At 39.7% G+C, this 22,467-nt stretch overlaps 2 protein-coding genes across 4 annotated transcripts in view; both read right to left on the bottom strand.

The window, feature by feature from the left end:
• Nucleotides 1-944: 944 nt before the first annotated feature.
• On the bottom strand, nucleotides 945-13,815 carry rab18a (RAB18A, member RAS oncogene family). The gene is made up of 7 exons (XM_084340180.1): nucleotides 13,597-13,815; nucleotides 10,037-10,092; nucleotides 5,763-5,824; nucleotides 5,392-5,464; nucleotides 4,085-4,203; nucleotides 3,475-3,541; nucleotides 945-2,834 (listed from the first exon to the last, which is right to left on the bottom strand). Exons 1-7 carry the CDS (start codon nucleotides 13,662-13,664, stop codon nucleotides 2,665-2,667), a joined length of 615 nt encoding a protein of 204 aa, XP_084196306.1. The 5' UTR covers nucleotides 13,665-13,815; the 3' UTR covers nucleotides 945-2,664.
• Nucleotides 13,816-14,805: 990 nt separating this feature from the next.
• Nucleotides 14,806-22,467, bottom strand: part of itgb1a (integrin, beta 1a) — a 28,555-nt gene continuing 20,893 nt past the window's right edge. For 2 of the 3 annotated variants that reach the window (XM_084340257.1, XM_084340258.1), the window contains 7 exons: nucleotides 21,005-21,207; nucleotides 20,612-20,850; nucleotides 20,252-20,474; nucleotides 19,226-19,461; nucleotides 18,844-19,010; nucleotides 16,491-16,568; nucleotides 14,806-16,032 (listed from right to left, as the gene is read on the bottom strand). In XM_084340257.1, coding sequence (XP_084196383.1) covers nucleotides 16,491-16,568; nucleotides 18,844-19,010; nucleotides 19,226-19,461; nucleotides 20,252-20,474; nucleotides 20,612-20,850; nucleotides 21,005-21,207 — 1,146 coding nt within the window. In that variant the 3' untranslated portion in view covers nucleotides 14,806-16,032. The remainder of the gene's footprint in view (nucleotides 16,033-16,490; nucleotides 16,569-18,843; nucleotides 19,011-19,225; nucleotides 19,462-20,251; nucleotides 20,475-20,611; nucleotides 20,851-21,004; nucleotides 21,208-22,467) is intronic. The other variant, XM_084340259.1, reaches the window with a different exon arrangement.

The following is a 22,467-nucleotide window of genomic DNA, read 5'->3' as shown; positions in this document are numbered from 1 at the left end:
AAATGGAAAGCATTGCTCTACGTGTTACTTTTCTAAAAAAAAAAAAAAAATGGAGCATTGCTGATGTGTCACATGTTGAAAGAAGAGCACAAATAACTTTCATGATTATTTTTGCCATAGTTGTAGTTGAGCTAATATGATTAGGTCATTGATTGACATTGAAAAATGTCAACCATGTGCAGATTCAATATTCCCAGATATGATATTTCTTTCATTTCCTTTCATTGGCTTCTTCAAAGGGGGTTTGACGAAGGCTGCCCTACTTCTCATGATGTGACAATAAAATGAATGTGAATCACCCAGCTTTACATAAAAAAATACAGAATCTGTCAGCTCAGCCCCTTGAGTAGCTGATGTTTTTCCAGTGCAGGCATGAGGAAACAGCAGTGCTACAGTTCAGCACATGGTTGGACCACATGAAGGCATTATTATGCTGTACGCCTCCGTTGTTGTTTGACTGAGACATATTTCCAGACGGCTGCCTGGACCGCGGCAGGAGATGAGGGATATGCTACAAGGGGAAGAGTCCTCGCTCTCGCTGCCAGCCCCGACCCTTTCATAATCGCCCAGGAATTATGCACATCCCAGTTAGAGCACTGGTAGAGTGAGTTATGGCTTTGGTGGTGTTTCCTGAGATGTCTGCCAAAAAGATGATTTAGATAGATCACACGTCTGGGGTCTGAGGGTTTCTCGGACACTGTTTAAACACAAGTCTTTATTCTGAGGACAGAGGAATGCGAGGGGCGCTGAGTGAAAAACCATCACCTAATAGTGACATTTCCAACATGGAAACCATGACAGCAGAGAATTCATATTCATCTCTGCTGAACACTTGGAGCAATTACTGAAAAAGACTTATTCTTCAGTTGGCACCTGGAGTTATAGTTGTCAACAGCTCCACACTAAAGCTTGGAGTTGCATCAACACCAACATATACACTTGTATTCACTTAAAAAAGAATTTTATTTAGTTTAATACATAGGGCGGTTTGTAGTGAAATATGTATACATTCAGCTTTACAATTCATACAGGAATTATCCCACCAAATTCCAAAAATACACACAATTTACAAGGTATACATGTTCCAACGTATTTCTGAACACAAAAAAGACAGCTATACCAGTTTAATAAGTAAAAGCCTACTTCCTTGTTGTTTTATTATCCCATTTCTGTCCAATGGTAAATCTGTAAGCACTGTTTTATTTTTTAGCTAAATATAAGTTAAAGTAGTTATAGCAAACAGCTTGTGAAGGCTGTCACTGGACAAACAACAAAGAATGGCACGCAGTTTTTCATGCAATTAAAAAGAGATAAAAAAACAAAACAAAAGAAATAAACTTAGATTTAGAGTCCGTGTCATTCTCACCGTCCCTGGTACAAGATCAAACTCTCAGAACTACATTTCCCAGCACTCGAATACTACAAACATGGCCAGAGGTCAGGGGTACAGTACATGTGTAACGGCTTCTCGGATACAAACACTGGGAAAGGAGTACTGTGAAATCCATTAGCAATTTGGAGCACACAGCCTTCCCTTTGATTTTCCAAATTCAGTGGAAACACCCTCATGACTCACTGCCCTGTCTAATATTGAACACTTTTCCTTTGTCTTGGTCCAGTCAAAGGGATGTATATGAAAAACCATAGCAGAGCTAGTGATATTACCAATATTATCTGTCTGAGTGAGGGAGTGCCAGTAAGTCGCACTCCATTAAAGCAACTCGTTACAACAAAGGCGTGCAATTTTAAGAGGTTCCCTCTTCTTCGTGCACCCAGTGGAAAGCTTGCTGGTGCCAATCTCTTTGATTTATGCACTATTCAAAACACACCAAAGGTTTGAAGTCCAAGTCAATAAAAGTAGTAAAACAACAGTTCCAGACACTTGGTAACTCTATTATATTCTGGAGAAATGAGGCAGTTGTGTGGACAACAGAGACACGATCCAAACCTTTGACTGAGACTGGTGAGATGGAGTATGAGATGGCTTGGCTTGATAAGCTTCTCCACAAGCAGCATGATGTTGATAGAGTCTGATCAGGATCAAGCAGCAGGACAGAGCAGAGGAAAGACAAAAGACTGCAGAAAAGTCGGCCCTGCATTGTTACAGATGTGCTCGCTAAGGCAAGGTGCTCTGAGGACAATAAGCATGCTGGAGAGTAGAGAGGAGCCTCGGTCAAAACTGGTTTTCCGCTCTCACTATCATACTTCAGAGATTTAGCCATCTGTCTGACTAACTTTGGTTTATACTTTTTAACTCATTTTCACTTATTTTACTTATTTATATATATATGAAGTGAGAATGGTTAATATTTTAACCAAGGTTCTGAAACTGCACAAAACTATAACTCAAAACAAAACAAGAGGAGAAGAAAAACTCACTCAAATTCCATTAAGAGGAAGGCTGAGCTGCATTTTGCGTTTAGCGCAGCGTTGTTATTATAAAGTGTGCAAATAGTAGTGTCTGTGTGTGGACGGCCAGCGGAGGGAAGACTGTCGGACCTCCACTGCCTTCATGTCTGAGGAGGGAGCTCAGCTCAGGACAGCACACAGTGGGAGGGGGGGATATGTTTGTGTCTATGCTTGCATTTGTGTGACACTGTGTGTGGTATTCACGTGTGTGTGTTTGAACATGTGTGTCCGAAAGTGTTTATGCATGTGTGTCGTCTAGACCAGGGAGCAGTAGCCACCGCAGGTTCCACCTCCTGCGTCTTCGTCGGTCAGCTGGACTCCTCGGCCGTGGTTCTCGCTCTGCCACAAGCCGGGAGTCTGGATGATCTTCTCCACCAGCTCCTCGAACGCACACTGAACACCGTCCCTGGTCTTAGCACTCGCCTCTGGAAGAACAGTGTGTGGGTGGCGAGAATGGACAGAGACAGATGCATAAGAAAAGAGACAGATAAAAACGAGGGAGAAAGAAAAAAGAAGATGTGAGGTGGATTAAAAGAGATGGAGGTTGGAAACAGAAGAGAACAGAAGATGAGATACAGATACAACAACTGTTAATGTCTGCATCTTGATGTCATCATCTGCCGGGCTCACAGACTGGACTGGGGAGTGGTGGAAAATGTCTCTACAATAACTGTCAACCCCAGACACTAATAGTGAACCTTAGGAGGTTATGAGGGGATATAATCAACACCAACTTCACAACATGATGATAACCAGAAATAAAGGATAGTAATAACTGTAAGACAAAGATATAAATCTAAAGCCAAACCAGAATTAACATGTCAGGAAACGCCTTGGAAATACTCTTTTCATTTCGACAAAAAGTTTTAGAATTACATTTTTGCGCTTGAGGAAGATGAAACTCAGTGAGCACATGGAAGATGATACATGCAGCATGTTTTATATATAGTACTACGCAAGAAATTCCTTAGCAAGTATGATAGTTATTTCTAAAACCGTGTGTAATAGTCTGTTGTAACTCATGCCCAGCAGGTCCTTGTGGAGTAAGGAATCCTCCTGACTTACCTATAAAAAGCATGGAATGTTTTCTTGCAAACTTCAGCCCTTCTGCCCTGTCTAGCTCGTGGTTTTCCTAAAACAAAAGAGAGGTAATGGCTTATTTGAGGTCTGCCGGGCGGAGCTGTCAGCTACTGTGGGCGTCACGGGGCAGAGAGGGAAAAGTGATTTTCACAGACAAAGAACAGGACACAATAAATTCATAATGCTCTACTTAGTGGGCATTTGTATCCCCGCTGACTGATTCTGGTATCCTGCTGAAGGAGCAGCTGCCAGAAATATGAAAGTGGGTCTGCCACCGTCGTTTAGTTCTGTAATTTCTCAACTGGCTGGAAGCTGACTTTTCCTTTAGAAGATACTTATTTTTGGCTATATATGTTCCAGTTTTGTGAGATATTTGCTTATACAAAGTCACTGTGAATATACCCGTTTTGCATCTCTAGATACAGAAAAACAATTGTAAAATGTGTCCAAAAAGTAGATATCAAGTCTATCTTTGGTCATGACAGCTCAAGCAAAGGCAAAAAAGTGTGTGACAAGGTTTGCAGACTCATAATGTGCCCCTCCTCTCTAATTAGACATGTTGTCAAACATTAAAATAAACCACAAACACACTCACCCTATCGATTTTATTTCCCACAAGCATTTTCACGAGGTCGTTCCTTGTACAGTACGTCTCAAGCTCGTTGAGCCAGTTGTCAAGCTTGGTAAAGGTTTCCCGTCGTGTGACATCATACACTGTGCCAAAGCAAATGAACAAGATATGTTCAGAATGAAGGCAAATAAATACACACATTGTACATTTCATTGAGAAGTTGACCAAAGTTAGATCCAAAGTAAGACTGAGTAAGAGCATCGTTTCAGGATTTTGCCATCTCTGAATCCATAACACAAGAGGAACATTTTGCAGCATGGGAATAATTATTTAAATATATAATTCCATTATCACGGTACTGTCTTGTAGAGCTGCAGCAATTAATGGATTAGCTGTGAAATATGAAATTTAAATCAACAACTATTTTGATAATCAATTCATTGTTTTGAGTAATTTTGAGAAATTAGAAATTCTCTGATTCCAGCTTTTTAAATGTGAATATTTTCTGGTTTCTTTTGTCCTCTATGACAGCAAACTGAATCACTTTGGGTCGTGGACAAAACAAGACATCTGAGGATGACACAATTAAAATAATTGTTAGCTGCGGCTCTACTGTCTTGCATTAATCATATTTTTATGTGCACAGACAGGACAGGATACAAGACTATAATATTCATTTTCCAACACTGTTTTAAAAGTGATTTAGTCTAACAGGCCTTGAATTTAAGAACACAGAACCTAATAAAACTCTACTCTCAATTATTCTGAGTTATTTCACTTTTTGAAAAAAGGACAAAATAAGACAAGAAACTACAATATAATAAACAACTCATGATATATGACAATCATATGACATATGATTTCATCTAAAAAACACATGGTTGATAAAACCAAAGGCATTGAAGCCTCTGATAGTATCACATGGGGCGTGCTCATAATCTCAGTGCCATAGTGAGGTGCCGTGTGTCTTTCTGTATATCATTAGAGTGGTCAAAAACCATAGGCTGCACAGGAAGTCTGTTTAAGAGGTTTAACTTAGTTCCTGTGTGTGTGTTCATATACATACTGTACAATCATGTCCATATGAGGAGTCGGACTTAAGGATATAAACTAACTTCCAGAAAGAGGCAAGTGTGTGGGTCACAGGATGAAAAGCCATCACTTGTTTTTACAACCATGGGCCTGACTCTGAAGTGAAAAGGTTACACACACACACACACACACACATACATAGACACACAGACACACACACACACACACATACACACACACACACACATACACACACACACAGGTGCTTGAGCAATGATGGTGTCAGCAGCTTGGCTTACCCAGGATGACTCCCTGGGCACCACGGTAGTAGCTGGGTGTCAGAGTTCGGAAGCGCTCCTGTCCTGCCGTGTCCTGCAAAACACACACAGCTCAGCTCTACCGGACACACTGGCAGGACAAACTGGTGGCTCAAACAGAAGGAGAACCAGGGCAGACGGACATAAAAAACAAGACCAACTCCTCTGTGTCCCTCACGGAGCATGTGGGCAAAATTGTGTAACATGAGCGCCATCTATTGGCCACTTTAGAGAATGGACAGACTGGTTCATGGAGGAGGGTGATAGTTGATCCCTGTGCTCTGACTGACAGATAAGAGTCACATTTTTATTTACTGGGTTGAAATGGAGAGTGAATAGAGTTTGTCACTTACCCATATTGCCAGCTTTGCCTTGTTCCCATCCACATTAATGGTCTTCACCTTGAAGTCAACACCTAGACAATGAAAAGCGAGTCCGTCACTCATAATGTCACAATTACCTCATCCTGCTTCAGTCCCAATATGGCAGCTCCTACAGGTTTGGACGATTACTGCCAAGAATAATGTATCATTGTGACAGACTGTAATTATAAGTGATGTCTCTGTCTCTGAACTTTTGCTAACCCCAGCTTTCAGACTGGCATCACGCCCATCCCGTGTCCTGTATTTAAATTATGGTGTGACAGTGTACTCACATACACCACAAAGAGACGTGGTGGTGGCGGTGTGGTTAACTGTTCAGAACTGAAACCAATACAAGTCTGTATTATAAAAGTAAATAACAAAAATCTACCACATGTGAAATGGCTCAGAGAGCCATGATTCATAATAATTATCCAGCTAGGTCCCAAATGAAGAAAAAAAATTTACATGAAAAGAATAATGTTGTCCCCTTTAACCTCAACAAGTAAATCTCCTCCATTGCCTTTGTTCGCAGTATTGGTCTGGATTATATATCTGCCTGATTAATAGCACCCACTGACAGATTTAACAGGGAAATGTACACTTATGATGGGCTAGTTCTAAAATTTGGGACCGGAGAAGGATTGGGAAACAGAACAGAGGAGGCATGATGACGGGCCAAGGATATATGACATACAGTCTGTTCACACAGTCAACAACTAGCTCTTCCTCCAGTCCAGCAGGGTTGCTCAGATACTGCTGCCAGGTGCATGTGGAGAGGAGTTGACAATAAACATTTGCCTCAACCTGGACTGGTCTCTCCTGCTTTAATTCAGTACAGAGACAAACAGGCCTTTCCCAGAGAACCTACTGTACAATACAGCATCTGTTTGTCATAGCACAACATGACAAGATGCCACTACAGCTGGATGTCAAGGCTGGGCTGATCTCTGTTCAAATCATAACAGAAGATGCAAGTAGTGTGGGATCATGGAGTTGTGTTCTGCTGATGAAAATCTATTGACATGACTCAGGCAGAAATGTTCATATACGAGGTCATGTTTTTAAGTTTTATTGACATTTGGTTTAGAACTTGTTCCCTGACTTCTCCCTCACTCACACTGCCACATTTTATCTTCAGAACAACAGAGTGGCAGAAGGCAGTTGATATCAGGGCTCTAACTTAACTTTTTTCAACACCTTTCCAAACTATCCCAATACAATTTAAATTTACCCAAAGTAAATGCTAGATTAAATGATTAAAATGTTAATCAGCTTATATTTTATTCAAAAATATAAGTACTGTGTAAGTAATACAATGTACTGAGAAAGCTGGAACACAGAAAAAACAGCCTCAAGTGAACTGCTTTAGGTGTAAAAGGTTTAACATGGATTTGATTCAAGTGATATTGGATTAAAAGTGGTTTCTGTCCGAATCTGAGGGATCTTGAGTCAATGAGGGAAGCTTAACTCCAATAAAGACATCTGTTTGGTAAAGACTCTCAGCTGGCCAAGTAAAGCAGTAATGATCCAAACCCTGACCTTGAAAAGAAAAAACGGTTTCAACATCTCTCGAAATCTATGCTTTTGATGATTCCAACAAAGACAGCATTGTGAGCTACAAGCTCTTCACAAATTAACATCAGCAAAAAAAATCTACATTCAAACTCATCAGAGGGATTAAAAAATCTTGAGCTCAATGAACATGAGGTTACAGCACCAGGATTTTCTTTTAACCTCATCATTAAGTTTGAAATAAATCAAATAAGCTGTGTGGCTGTAAGGGTGTGTGGTATCGTGGCAACCTTTGCTTCCAGCTCGCCAATACCGCTTATACCTTCTGTGAACAGACCTGGTAACAGGCCAAATTTCTGTCTGGTGAGCTCAACTCAAGTTTGATTTGAGTATAATAATAAAAAAAAATAATGTCTGTTTTAAATTATTTCCAATAAATACTGGGTGTGCAATTGACACAAGAAGCAAGCGCGAAGATTGAGCCAAAACTGTTCCTGGAGCAGATAACAAGGGTTCTGTAGATTTGTTCTGGATTGTTGTTGAGTAAAATGTGCAGTATCTGCCAGCAGCCGCAGGGCCTACAGACTAGGAGGCACAATGAAGATTAGAGTTTATGTCCACTTTACTGCATGTGGAAGTGATTACTGCCTACAGTAGTTGTTTATAGTTCTTAAAAACTCCAACTCCAGACAATGTACTAGACAGCAAAAATATTTCTGATGGAACTCATGAGGTTTATCTGATAATTATCAGTGCTAACATGTGGTGTGCAGTCCGACCACTGGTGCCCCTCAACTTCACTAAGTTCATGTAATGTTAACAGAGCTCCAGGAATATTTTGACCTGTTGTTATATACATTTGTGTATGATGCACAGGTAGTAATTCAACTATATAAGGTAATAATGAGGTTGTAATTCATGGTGGTGCTGTACTAGACTACAGTATTTTAAAATGTGGTTCTAATATTCTGCCCCTCATATTTGTAAATGCGGCAGGCAAAACAACACTTATACACCAATAATGTAGTGTAGTTACAGATATAACATGTACCATTTCTGCATTAAAATATCTAAAAATGACTAGACCTATGTTATATATTTGATACTTTATCTGGGATAAATTAAGCTGTGTACTTACATTGTCCCAAAGTTTGCAAGAATGTTTACAGTTTACAGACTAAATTCTGAGAACTGGTCATTCTATTGGGGTAACAAACACAGGTCTGTGTAAGCAGGCATACTGAAGTGAACAACCATTGTGACACATCTGAGTAAAGCTGGCACAAACCCCTTTAATTTCAATTACTGTCAACACAAAAAAGTCTTTCATGTTTTGCCATTTATTACAAAGTTGAAAAAATGTATAAATATATCAGCGCAGTAGTGGTCACCAAAATGCTATTTTGGTGTTTGGTGCATGCTTGTTTATGAGAACAGCTGTAGATGGGAATAAAGGTCAGGGTGGTCATTCATCACTGGTGGTGGCTGGACTGGAATTCTGCTCCTAAAAAGACAAAGGTGTGACAGAGCAATTAGTTTGGTTCAGACACATTTTTTATTAGAACATGTTAGGACTGTGTTTAGTATACAGTGTGAACAGTAATATGATCAGGCTAAGATATTTACAGTGTGATTAATTATTGATTTTGAACATTACAGACAGGATGTATTCATTATTTCACTCAGATGATGTCAGAGCTCATAATACGTACATCACTGTGCCATCTGCCCTCTTTCAGGAAGAAAGTAAGGCCTTGCCTCATCTCATAACCATAATGCTATTGCTAGTTAAAATATGATGAAGTGAACAACATTTTGTCAGTCTGTCTACTACTGGGTCTGTACAATCACAATTTACAGTCATTTGTTATAAATAAAGACATCTAATAACTGACAGCAGAACAAGAATACGCCAAATTTGACCAAACTGCTGCACCTCTGACAGCCAGTGTGACAGTTTAACTGGAGTTCATTTTAACTGGTGAGGTTCCAAGATGTGCTGGAGGTGTGGTCTGAGAATCCCGTCTCGAGAAGGGTCCTCTGCCCTGTCCACTATCCAGGAACCACATCAGTCAAAATGAGACTGCTATCTTATGATCCTTACGCGTGGCGTTTGTGTATATGTTTCCATTATAGCTTACTTAGCTCAGTTTTAACAACCCCATGATAACAAGAAAACCGTCACATCTCGCTAACTGTTACAGTTTGTGTTGTCATTAGTTACACTAAAGATAAGTTTTGGTAAACAGCAAACGTTAGATGTTACTTACCAGTCTAAAGAAACGTAGCAAGTTCAGCTTTTTACTCCAGGCTCCGGCAATATGTACTCTTGTTTAGCTTCTTCTCTGCCGCGGATGTGCTTTCTTTCCAGGAGGTGTTGTTTGAGATGATGATAAAAGTCATTTTTGCAGAGCCTCTGCATCTGAGTAACTATCTGAGGCTGTAAACTTCAATGCAGTAGCCAATTGCTCCGGCCAGCTTGACTTCATTGTCCTCTCATACAGCAGACTAGAGGCTACAGTGACTCACTATCGCCTCTTGCAGCAGGTGGTGGTATTACAACAAGGGACGGCCGATCCCAGGCTACTTAGCAGTGGATATCTCTGCAATTGTACCCAATTCCTCTGATTCTGAGTCATTACCTTTTATGGCTCATTTGGACTCTAGTGATGATAACCTTGACCTTCTGATGCACAATACCTTCCTTGTATTTCACTCTTTCATTACCTCAGCTCGCATGTGTTACTCACCTATTGTTGCTGTTTGTTCAGGGTCAAATGTGTCATCTGTGAATCGCAAGAGGAGGCTGTTGACAGGAAGAAGGGAATAATTAGATAAAGGCTCATTATGAATCACTAAGTAAAACAGCATATTGGCTGTTTTCAGTAATTCTATTCCACACAGGTGCAGCAAGCTTTTGATGTGGCATCAGGTTTCTATTTGCTCCATTCAAATGACCTGTCCTGCGGCACCAGACTTATCGAATTCTGTATCTCTCTATCCTTCTATTGATCATTGTCCTTCCCTTGCATTACGCGTCCAGATGATATCACTGCTAGATTGCAGTCTGGAGGACAGGGTTCAATTCTTAACTATGACTAATCAAGTGCATGGGCCTTAATCACAACACTGATGATGTGGATAAGCTCACTCCTTTCCCCTGACCCAAATCTAATTCTCTTATTTTTCCTCATGGTCCATCAGGAGGGATGCTGGAGCAATGTGCTTTTGAGCTATGCCTGGAGATTGCGAAATTAGAACTGTTGTTTTGTGTGAGTAATTTGTTCTGGTAAAATTAAACTTGTGTATTCCTTGCCAGGCGCTTCTACAGAACTGTATGCACACAAATTAGTCCAGTCAGTGTAGCTCCTTGACAATAGCTCAACTGGCTCAGGATAATTCCAATAATGACATTCGAAACTAATCTCAGCCTGAATTAGTTTATTGTATTAGGAAGCACAAAATTGAGCACAAAATTGGTTTCTACAAACCAATGTCCTTGGCCTCAACAATGCAGGCTAGCCACCAAACACTTCCCTTTATCTGGAAATATAAGCAAACCTAGGTCTATGTTAGGGTGTTAGCATAAACTCAGTCCCTCCTCTGTTCCTAGTTAATACAGGGCTGTTATAACAGCAAGCAAACTACCAGCACCACAGGAGTAAATGTGAAAAAGAAAAAAAAGACATTTCTCACTCAAAAAATAAAACAGGCAAAAACCCGAGCTTAAAATCATTAGGGATCGACCAATATACATTTTTTTCAGGACCAACACCGTTAAAAATATTAAAACATAATGAATCTTATTTTAAACAGCTTGGTTACTGAAAATCTAAAACTTTATACCCTCAATGGTGTGTCAGTTTTCGTGTTGTTTCTGATTAGTCACATCTGTTACATACGTTCCACTACTATTATTGTAATGCATTACTACATACTATCCTTACCATTAATCACTACTACTGTTATCACTAGTAATCACATTTCCATGTGCATTTCATTATTATTGCTGTAATACATCTTTATGTACTTTCACTCCTGTCAACCATCGCTTATAATTGAATACATTATGATTTCGTTGATCTGCTCTGTACATGCGACATCTATTGCACGTCTGTCCGTCCTGGGAGAGGGATCCCTCCTCTGTGGCTCTCCCTGAGGTTTCTTCCGCATTTTTTTTCCTGTTAAAAGGGCTTTTTTTTGGGGCAAGTTTTTCCTCACTCGAATCGAGGGTCGAAGGACAGAGGGTGTCGTCTCTGTACAGATTGTAAAGCCCTCTGAGGCAAACTGTGATTTGTGAATTTGGGCTATACAAATAAAATTTGATTTGATTTGATTTGATTTGAAATGGTATCAAGTATTTCTCAAGGTATCGGTCTGAAATTAAAAATTCCGGTTAAAACTATTTGAAAACGCTAAACATTTTCAGTACAAATATAAGTCTTAGTAACATTCCTTCACTGGTTATTCTACATTTTTACACAAAGTACAATTTACTCATGTATTGTGTTTATGGGGTGCTGTTTTCTGGGGGAAAGTCTCGGTCGGGAGGGCTGACCGTCGCAGTGATTTTTTTCAAGACAGTAACTACAACAACACAATAGTGGAAGAAGGCAAACACATGGTGAGTTAAAGTTTACCACCAGAGGCGCATCGAAGCCGCAGCAAAACAGCCCCCCCACCCACCGCTCCTCTGCGACTCCTTTCTAATCACAGTAAGAAAACCACAGATTTTGTCCGTTCCTATTTCTGGTGCTTAAAGGTTGATTATTTATTGAGTGAAATATTCAAGGAGGTGCGCCATTAATTTAGCAAAATAAAATGTCAAAAATAGACCAACCCTACTAGTTACATTGCAGATTCAGATTGATATTACGTTATTATTATTTGGCATCAGAGTCAATGTCATGCATGTTTAAACTGATTTTACTTATCTGAAATCTTACAAGAACAAAACAAACAAAAAAATCTGAAGAAAAACCCTCGCCAAATATCGGTTTCAATAATTGGCCCAGTCGATAATCGGCCAATACCTTAAAATTACAGTTGTGTGTTGAATAACTCCAAAAAGTGTATAGAGAAAGGAAGAAATAACTGATAACAGCGCTAACATTGCAACAAACACTGTGGGAACTCTACTGCTGACATTCTCTGCTGCAAAGATCACAAATTAGTACAAACAGTTGAGATTATTTGCAACCACCTGGGCTACACTCGGTTGGTATTCTCAAATACCTTTTCCATTCGATCTCTTGTCGGTCATGCTGAAGATCTTGTGATTACTACATACAGTCCTCCACCCTTTTGTGGTTCAAGTTACGGCTTGTTATTTAAAGAACCTGAGGCCTGGTCAACAGTCTGCCCTGAAAGATGATTTCTTGGCCAGACAGTCCACTTGTCAAAAGGCTCACAACAAAGCTTTGGACTGCTCATCACCTATCTACTGTGTTATGACTATGGAAGGCAAGCTATACTCGGTGTCATAGCAATGTGATGGTTGATGGCTCAGGCTGGCTATCAGCATTCTTTCATGCAGTCTGGCCCACAGACATGGTGAGCAGCTAACCTGACCAAGCTGTTGGCATGCTGAACAATATAAATTGCCAGAGTAATGTTGTTAAAACATCATACTCAAGTATGACTATTAGGCTGAATTGTAGCTGCAAAGAAGTGCCTCTGATTACCACATAACGGAAAAAACTATACATCCTTTGAATCCTTCTATAGAGGCCAAGCTTACTAAAGCATGTCATCTTAAATTCAGCTGTTACATGTAAATATTTGCTGTTGTGTGAACCATGTGGTCTTGGAGAAGCTCGCGCTGCTAATACAGTAAATACATTTACAAACAGGGATCGCTTCTTGCTTAGTCTGTTATATAGAACAAGAACACTCACTGTTGGTACTCATCGTGTCTTCGCTTAAATCTGCTATCACACAATTACAGCTTAGATAACTGTCCGCGCATGTACAGTCCTCGTGGCTTTACTGCCACAGGGTAGGAAAGTGGTCTCGATTGCAACATCTTTAAAACCAACCTATGTCAGACGTGAACAAAGATGATGTCACATACAGCTACTGTAAGCTAACTAAAGCTAGCTGGACAGCCAGCACAGCACACGGCTTTTTAAACACTTTGTCTAATTCTACTACAGAAGTGGACAACCACAGTAGAGTCATAGTCGTAATCTTAAAGCGCTGCCATATCTCTGAAGCACACAGTTTTTGCTTGGCTGCTAAGCTAACGCTAGCTAGCTAACGTTAGCAGTGAGCCACGACATCAATTTCTTAAGAGGTAATTAAAGCTTACCTGGACTTCCCAACACCGCTTTCTCCTATTATCAATATTTTCAGCGTCGTTAGTATATCTTCTTCCATTTTCCCTCTACAGCGAGCAGTGTTACTCTCAATAAACGGCTAAAACAGCCTGTTAAAAACGACGCTCCTGAGTAACTTGCGGTCCTGTTTACAGCTAAAACGGAGATAGTTTGACAATAATGTCTTGGTGAGACGTCTCACTCCCACCATATCCGGTATGACTTCTTTTGGCACTTCCGCTTTGCATGTATGCATGGATATCTAATGAGCTTATCTTTATGACGACAAGGCGGACAGTGTTACACATGTGAGCTGTGAGGACAGTAGTAAAGTTCGATTTCAGAAACTGTTTTCCAAAATCCACCACATCTCTAGTGTTACATAACATCAATCAAGTAGATCTATTGATTGTCACTGGTTCTTTTAATCTGCATTTTATTATCATTACCACACATTCCAAGGGATCTTTGTTATTAATGTTATACAATGTCTGTGCACTAAGCTCAACCCTTTTTAATTATTGCTACAGAAATATAGCTTTTTTTATGTCATGTTAAAATCATCAGTAAATCCTGTTATATTATGTTTAAAACTAAATATATTAAAATTAAAATATTAAATACTCGTTTAAAAGGACCAGTGTTTATATGACTGCTATCCCAGTAAAACCATACCATGTTTCTTTTTTCTTTATAAATTCAACTCAAATATAACAGGCTGATGTATGTTACAAATTGGCTCCACCTTTGTCATTGTTTTGACTGGCATTTCTTTCAGCAAGCTTGCACTCAAATGAGTACAGCACAATACCCCACCCCCTCTAAATGAGCTCTATCAATAAACCTTTTAGTAGGAAAAACACCACCCATGTAAGGCTCCATTTTTTTAAGTGTTTTTGGCCGTTCATGGCTAGTAGAGCTTGAGAAGTGACAGGAAACGGGATGAGAGAGAAGGGGGATGCCATACAGCAAAGGGCTGCAGGTTGGACTCAAACCCTGGGCCGCTGCAGCAAGGATGCAGTCGCTGTACATGGGATGCGCGCTCTACCAACTGAGCTACTGTGGCACCCCTATGCTCCATTTTTTAAGTAAAAATGAGCAGTGTATTAAGAACAAAGCCCTATAATAATTTAAATAATATTTTTTTGAACACAAATGTGTTATCGTATAATCCTAGTTAGTCACACATAAAAAGTCAGACAGATTTTGTACTTTATTTAATAAATAACCCATGAACAGCATTGGGAGAGAACATGGTATTGAAATAAAAGGCACTTTGAAAACAATACTGTAAATGCTTGTTTGTTGTATTTCAGAGGCATTTGGGTGTGAAAGCATTTTTAGAGGTGATTCTGAGCAAAATACTCTTGTCTCAGTCTTACAATCTAACAAAAATGTAACTAACAAAACTGACTTACACAAGTGAGTTTACTGAACAACAGAAAACATATTTTTTGGCGTACTTGACAAACACAGGAATAGGACCTGAGAATGAGTCAAAAAGTTACTGCAGTTCGCAAATACAACATTATTTCATTAGTCAATTGCAACTTGTATCATAACTATACAAATCCTTCAATTGTTCAACATTGCCACAATTTCATAATTTATTACAAGTGGTATACAGTCCCTTTGTGATAGCATATCAACCATTCAAATAATAATGGTTGATATTATTCATTATCTTGTGTGTTTACTCCTCTGGTACTTGATAGGAGTGCAATAAAATCTTAAACACTGGAAGTTTCAAAGCTGCAGCTCAAAACATTTACAATCACTGTGATTCAACATAACTGTCCAATCTAAGTTGAATGCTAAATATTATTCAATACTTCCTATTGCAGTTGTTTTCAATATATATACACACACACACATCGACACAATGTGTTGCTATGGCTGAGAATTTACATACTAAACTCAGGTCCTGTCAGGAACACACAGGAACACGCAGGAAGTCAGTGCACAGAGAGACGAGAAGAGGGAGTGAAAGACAAAGACGTGTCCGAGAAGCAAACAGAAGCTCTTATACATATATTTTGCATACCCATAGTGTCCACATCGTGTTGTTCAAAAAGCTAAATCCTCCACCCATAACCAGTCCTGTGGCAGGGAAACAAAAGCACCTTCCTGTCATCATTTCTGCAAATACACAACTTAAAAGTATATACACATTCTTTATACTGTACACCAAAAATGCATATAAATCATAAGTGTTAGTAAAAATATGGATGCGGTGACCGTGTGGTACATTATAATTGTAAAGCGACAAGAAGAAATGACATAAAGTTCTCCTCCGACCCCAAATCCAAATACTGCAGCTGTCTGATACTTGATAGCAGAGTTCATTGAAAACTACGACGCCATCATTTTCCTTCATATTTGGGATTGACCACAGTGGTGACAGCACTTTTGTAGATGGGATTTTCACCCTGGAAAGCAAAGAAAAAAATATATATAATTACTCAGGGAAGCAATATGCAATTTTGTTGTTAGATTCACCAAAATCACACATAAAACTAGGTTACTGAGCACACCGCCATGCTTTTTTGACAAAATACCAAATATCCGCAGGTACAAATTAGGCATCACATTTCAACACATACTTACCAGACAAGGATTGTGCCCTGAAGCCACTTGATATCCTTAAACACTGAACAGGTTTTGTGATTGTTCAGCTGTATTGACTGTCACAGCACACTCATGCACTCCTTTTAACTAACTATGGAGGTAATACTACTGTTCCAGGTTCCACTTGTCTATACGTTTACTTGAAAGTTTTAGAGAACAGGTGAAATTAGAAAAAAAGTAGCAACTGGGTGAAATCAAGACATACATACATAAACAGCACATGCAGGAAAGTGAGGTTGAAAGGAAAAGAAATACAAACTTAAAGGACAGCAGCTTTACGTCCATAGTTTGGGTTCTGGAACTGATTGATAGGACTCTTGTATATGGGATTTTCTTGCTACAGGTGGAAAATGAGGATAGAATAGAGTTCAGCAGGAAAACATAGAACACAGGGAAAATAAAGAATAAAAAGGCAGTATGAAGGGAGAAAAACATGAATTAGGTCCACTGGGAGCGATGAAAGCAAGACAATAGAGAGGTGAAGTATATATAATAGTCAATGGCAAGAGACAAGTACATTTTAGTACATTTTTCATGTGAGTTACACATGATATTTGTCAATTTCAAAGATAACTTGCAAATCAGTTAGTAAGTCGTAAAAATAGTAAAGTGCCACTTAGTTTTGTGTAAAAGCGCTCAGAGAGCTACATAGTCTTGCTAATATGTCTCCAACACCAAAATGGCTGCCACCTCAGTAAATAAAAAGTAATAAAAAAGGGGAAAATCACAACAAGTCTGGTCAAATTGACAGCTGTACTTATGAGAAAGGAGAGTTAATCAGTTCTGTCAGCCAGCTAATAAACAGGACCGGCTCCACAAGGTTTGGTTACGGGCTTTCATGAGCGTTAAATGAGACAACATCACTTACACAACTGTTGGGTTCTTACAAACTTTCACAGTTTTATACTTGACTAATTTCATGACCAACTGTGACTTTTTCTGTTTGAAACATATTCTTTTCATTGACAAACATCAGATGTGTAATTCATGGCACAAATCAAACGGGATCAAAAAATGATTTGTCTCTTGCCTTTCACTACCATACACATTTGTGTGACTTCGGCTCTCTATGTGATAAACAGAAGATAAAAGAAGAAGATAAAATCTGGATAACAGCCCCACAGTTCATTGTTGATTAAAGTGTGGATTTTGTGCATTTCATAATAAAGGACATGTTTTTTATTGAAATCATTTCTATCAGGCCCCCCTAGAGCCTACCTACCAGAAAACTCTACACACCACTTGTGTTCAAGTAAAAAATAAAAAAATAAATGCATGCTGTTGTTTACAAACAGATCCTGAGCTTCAAGAGTTTTTTCCTACTATAACACACACATCTCCCTCACAGACAGGGAGAAAGAAACAAAAGCATGAAAAAGTATATATAACTTCATGCAAACTCCAGGAAAGCAAACCTATGATAAAGATGTTCTTGAAACATAAATATTCTGTTGTCAAACATCTTTAAGTAGTTGTATTCAATTTGATGTGGCTTCACCGAAGCCTATGTAGGCTGTGTAGCTGTGTGATGTAATACAAATGCATATACAACATTAGGAAGCTAATATTAGATCAGACTTGGTAAGAATTACTCTGTGACTTTCAAACAAGACTTTAGCTTTGGGGTCCCACTTAGTAATCTGCTCAAGGTGGCTCTGTGCTTTTGCAAACATTTAAACCCATATATTATTCTCTGTCCTGCCCTTGTGAAGAAATGTGGATATGCAGCAGATGTTTATCTTTATAAGGAAACATTGCCACATTTCGTATAAACTAAACATGGGCCAGCTCTTCCAGATTTTGTGACACTTGATTAAATTGAGATCCAATTAAAGATCCAAACAAATTAAGTACTCTGTAGAGGCCACAGATCAGGATGATGTGGTTACAACCATAAGAAGTAGCTTGTGCAGTATATTTGAAATTCCTTGTAGTTGCTTTGCCTTGTTATCGTTTCAGGAAACCCAGGTCACTCAGAGTTTCATTGACAGCCTCTCATTTCTCCAAATTACAGGGGTCTGGAGCCATAGGTTGCCCTGCCCATGGTAATAAGAAAGACCCTTAAAAAGGAACACACAGATCACAAACATCTGCATCATCAAACCTACATGCACTGTCGGTATGACACAGTTCAGCCACTAGGTGGAGGCATATTACTGCACGTGGAGAACTGTGTCATATTGATACTGATGATGATGCTAAGGGGGAGGAAGCAGGTAGGGGAGGAGCGGTGGCCACTGCCCGGAAAAAGTCCAGCTATGCTCGGAGTGCATAACATTTCCAAAAAAGTCCACTCAGGCTCTGACATTTTTCCTCTTTATTTTGAGCGGCATTCAAAAGCAACACATTCAATCTGTTCCTGCAGTTGTGGGACTGAACAGAATGTGAGCGAGACATTTTGTAACGATATCAATAAGTCTGCGAATCTCGTCTGCTGCTAAGAATAACAAACGGTCTTAGCAAGTTAATTCCCTGACAGCTGCTGGCTTTGCAGAGCAGCCAAACAACACCTGCTTTCCACATTTACATTACTCAACCAAACCACTGCCAAAAATCAAAAATATTTACCCTGCTCCTCTTTCATAGAGCTTGTCAGAGTTCCAAACACTCACCGTATCCCATTTGGCGTTCATCTTCTCCTTCTCAAACTTGGCGAACTCCCTTCTGTCGTGGATAATCATCAGCAGCTTCCAGATGAGCAGCAGGGCTAAACCAATCAGAACGATGCCGGCGACCACGCCTGCCACGATGGGGATGATGTCAGGGCCGGAGGGGCAGTCTGAAACAAGGAAGGGTTTAGCAAAGTGTTGAGGCAGCTTGAACAAACAGCGCAAAAATAACAAGACCATGGGAAAAACATCCCATAACACAGCAGTATGTGCATAAACAAATGACCTATTTTTGCAGCCCAGCCGCCACAGCCCCTGTAATTAGGTTCCTCTGTAAGAGAAACATTCCACACCCTGGTCCATGTTAGCCCAGCCTTCTGCTTACCCAGCGTGTCGACTACATGGACCTCCTTCTCTGTGTTGTTGTTGACGGCATAGGTGTAGTAGAACCAGCAGTCGTTGGCGTCCCTCTCCTTGCAGTGCATCAAAGGGTAAGAGGCGTCATTGGGCTGGGGCAGCTTGTCCCTGTCCTTCACTTTGATCAGGTTAAAGTAGCTGCACTCTTTTTCGCATGTGTCCTTCTTCTCACCAGTGCCAAACGCCCGGCACTGGACACACTCTCTGGAGGGAACAGGGTGTTGGTGTTAGTAATGAGCAGTTAGATTTGCTCCATTATTAAAGGGTTACATGGTTATAAAAAAAATATTCTTATTTTCACTGTTGTCTTGTGTGTTACGATACTTTTGTGTTTTTTTTGTCCAGTGTGAACTGTATGTCTGTGCAATGCTAAAATACCACATATACTGTACATTAAAAGAGTTATAACTTGCAGTTATCATTCCTCCGCTCCGTATGTATTGACAGCAAGGCAGTGCAGTACCTTTGTAGCGTGACTACACTGTACCGTGGGAGATGGGAATGATATAAGCCACACTCCTGGTTTCATCCATAAACACATCATAACTTCGGTCAAAGCTAATATGAGGATTTAGCAGCCTTATACCAAATCAAGTGGGTATTTTTGACGTGTCATCACGTGTAGGTGTATTACTGCTATTGTGTCTCAGCGACAAACTTCTGGTAATAACAGTACCCTCCTGTCTCAGGAAGGAAACACCAACCGGGGAAACACAAAGAGTGAATTTTGTGTTTAACAGACCTATAACTTTAGAAGATACCCACTCGATTAAGCTAATTCAAAATGATGAAGCCTCAGGTTAGCCAAATGGACCTTTGGATCTTCTCATCCATTTCTTATGGTATAGTTGCTAAACAAAGGTATTACTTCATGTAGAGGAGGATTACAGCAACAAATACTTGGTCAAGGTACATACAAGAAAATATGTATTTTATCAGGATAGACTTCACAAATCTGAACCTATTCTTTAGATTTGAGTATATATACACTTACTTTTGTTCAATACAGACTCCAGGACAGGTAGGACAAGTCTCACAGGTGGGACCCTGGAATTTGGCGTCAGTACACTTGCATGTGCCACATTCACACAATCCTCGGCCGTTACAGAGCTGCTTGTTGCTGGCCATACACGTGCTATTGTCCAGAGAACAATCACAGGCGCTTCCGGTCCACATGGGCTCACAGACACACAGTCTGCAGTCACAGTGACCATGCCCTAAAGAAAGAAAATGCAGTATGAGGTTGAGTATGAAAGCTTTAATAAGCTCTTTCTCCTTCTGTTGTTTAACTTCATTGAATAGTGTTCATTTGCCGAGCTCTTCAAAAATTAGAGAGCAGCGCTGTCATGCCTACCTCCACACAGTTTGTTTCCGGAGCGGTCACAGTTGAAGTTGTCACAATCGCAGTACTGTCCACTGTACCTCTCCTCAGGGTTGTCTCTCTTCTTGCACTCACATGTGCCGCACACACAGTCTCCGTTGTTGCTGCAGATGTCCGTACCGTTGTCTTTACGGCAGGTGCGGTCCATGTCCTCTGTGGCCACATCGTTGCTGCTGCATTCGCACTGTCTGCCCACACGTCCTTCATTACACCTGAGACAAGTGAAAAGTTTTGATTCTGAAGCATTTCTTAAATACTAAAACAGAAATCCATTTAGCACTCAATATGAGACTTGAAGGTTTTGGATATTTTTCTATGTCGAATGGGTGATACAGTTACTGACTGTGAAAATGCTGGCAGACTTACTTGCAGGCTCCACACTCATAGGTCCCGTTTCCAAAGTGGCAAAGCTTACTGTTCTTGATACCCTCCATTTGGCAGTCACACTCACAGATGAAGTTGAGGGTAATCTCCACCTCCTCTGTGAATCCCAGGGGCTTGATCTTGATGGTCTCAGATTTGCCTTGTTTCGGACAGCCCTTGGATGTCACGCTGATGCTGAATGTGACCTTGGAGTGAAGGGATAAAGGAGAAAGCCTGGGTCAGAGAGCAAAATACTGCCTGCACGTCTGTAAAATCATACAACAAAATAGCTGTAAAGGTCAATCAAGCAAGTTTTCACATGATGTCATTGTGTGACATGCATGCAGGCTAAGGGTAGAAAATGAGCCATAATGACTGAGAGCTTACAGGTTGAACAAAAAAACAATGAACAGGAGATATTAAATCTTCCAGAAAATCTTTGTGCAGAATTAGCTATGAACTTGTAGTGATCCGGCTAGAGCTCTGTATTTTAATAATGATGGTTTCATCCAGAGAGAACAAATGAAAGAAACGTCTGGTTTAAGGTCAGACAGCTCATTTTCTGTTTGTCACCGATTTAATGAATAATGCAAAAGTATGTCAGGGTCTATGATCAATGCTTTGCTGACGTACTCTGTGGATTTAGATTTTCAGTATCTGAATTGGACACATATTTCAATTTAGGCCTGACAGAGATAAAAGACTGATGGCTTTGGATGGAAATGTATCATGCAAACAGATGTGCAGGGATACTTTTCAATGCCCTATGCATAATAAATGATGCTTGTATCCGGTATCTTTTGTCTAATATTGTATATTCTGAGGGCAAACGATAAGAATTTTATACCACACATGATAATTTTTTACTAATATTTAGCTTGAGGGTACATCTGTTCACTTTTGAACAATAATTTATTACCTAGTATTAACCTTTTTTTATTTTGATCCTATTTATTTATTTGATTTTGTAAGTAATGAACTTATTTTCATATTACTACTTAATGCTCACTTCATGAACTTCATGTGCCATGTTAGATAGCTAAAGGTCAATATATGTGAACGTACTGAACTTCTGACACTTACAAGCTGTCCTCTAATGGGTTATTTCATTGGTTTCCAGCAAGATATAAGCTATCATGACTTTGTGGCAATTTGTTTCCTGCAAAGCCCGTGCACACAAATGTATGTCTGAGACAATGGTGAAGAGGATCAAAATCTAGTCAAAAACATGGGATCTTCAGGTGTAACAAAGTTAAAATTTCAAACTTTTCAAAATATATAATGTTTCTTAAAATTGAGTTTATGAAGTAAAGAAATAAAAAAAAACAAAAAAAAATGTAAAAACCAGCAATCTATGAGATAACTTAAAGTTCAGTGACTAAATATGGCCAGTACAAAATGCACTAAGAGACCTTTTTTACAAGATACTATGAGATACATTCATTGCCACTGACATACAGTAAATG

The sequence above is a fragment of the Pagrus pagrus genome (genome assembly GCF_965226575.1).
Source record: "Pagrus pagrus genome assembly, chromosome: 20".
NCBI classification, from domain to species: Eukaryota; Metazoa; Chordata; class Actinopteri; order Spariformes; family Sparidae; genus Pagrus; species Pagrus pagrus.
This window is presented reverse-complemented; position numbering and strand designations above follow the sequence as displayed.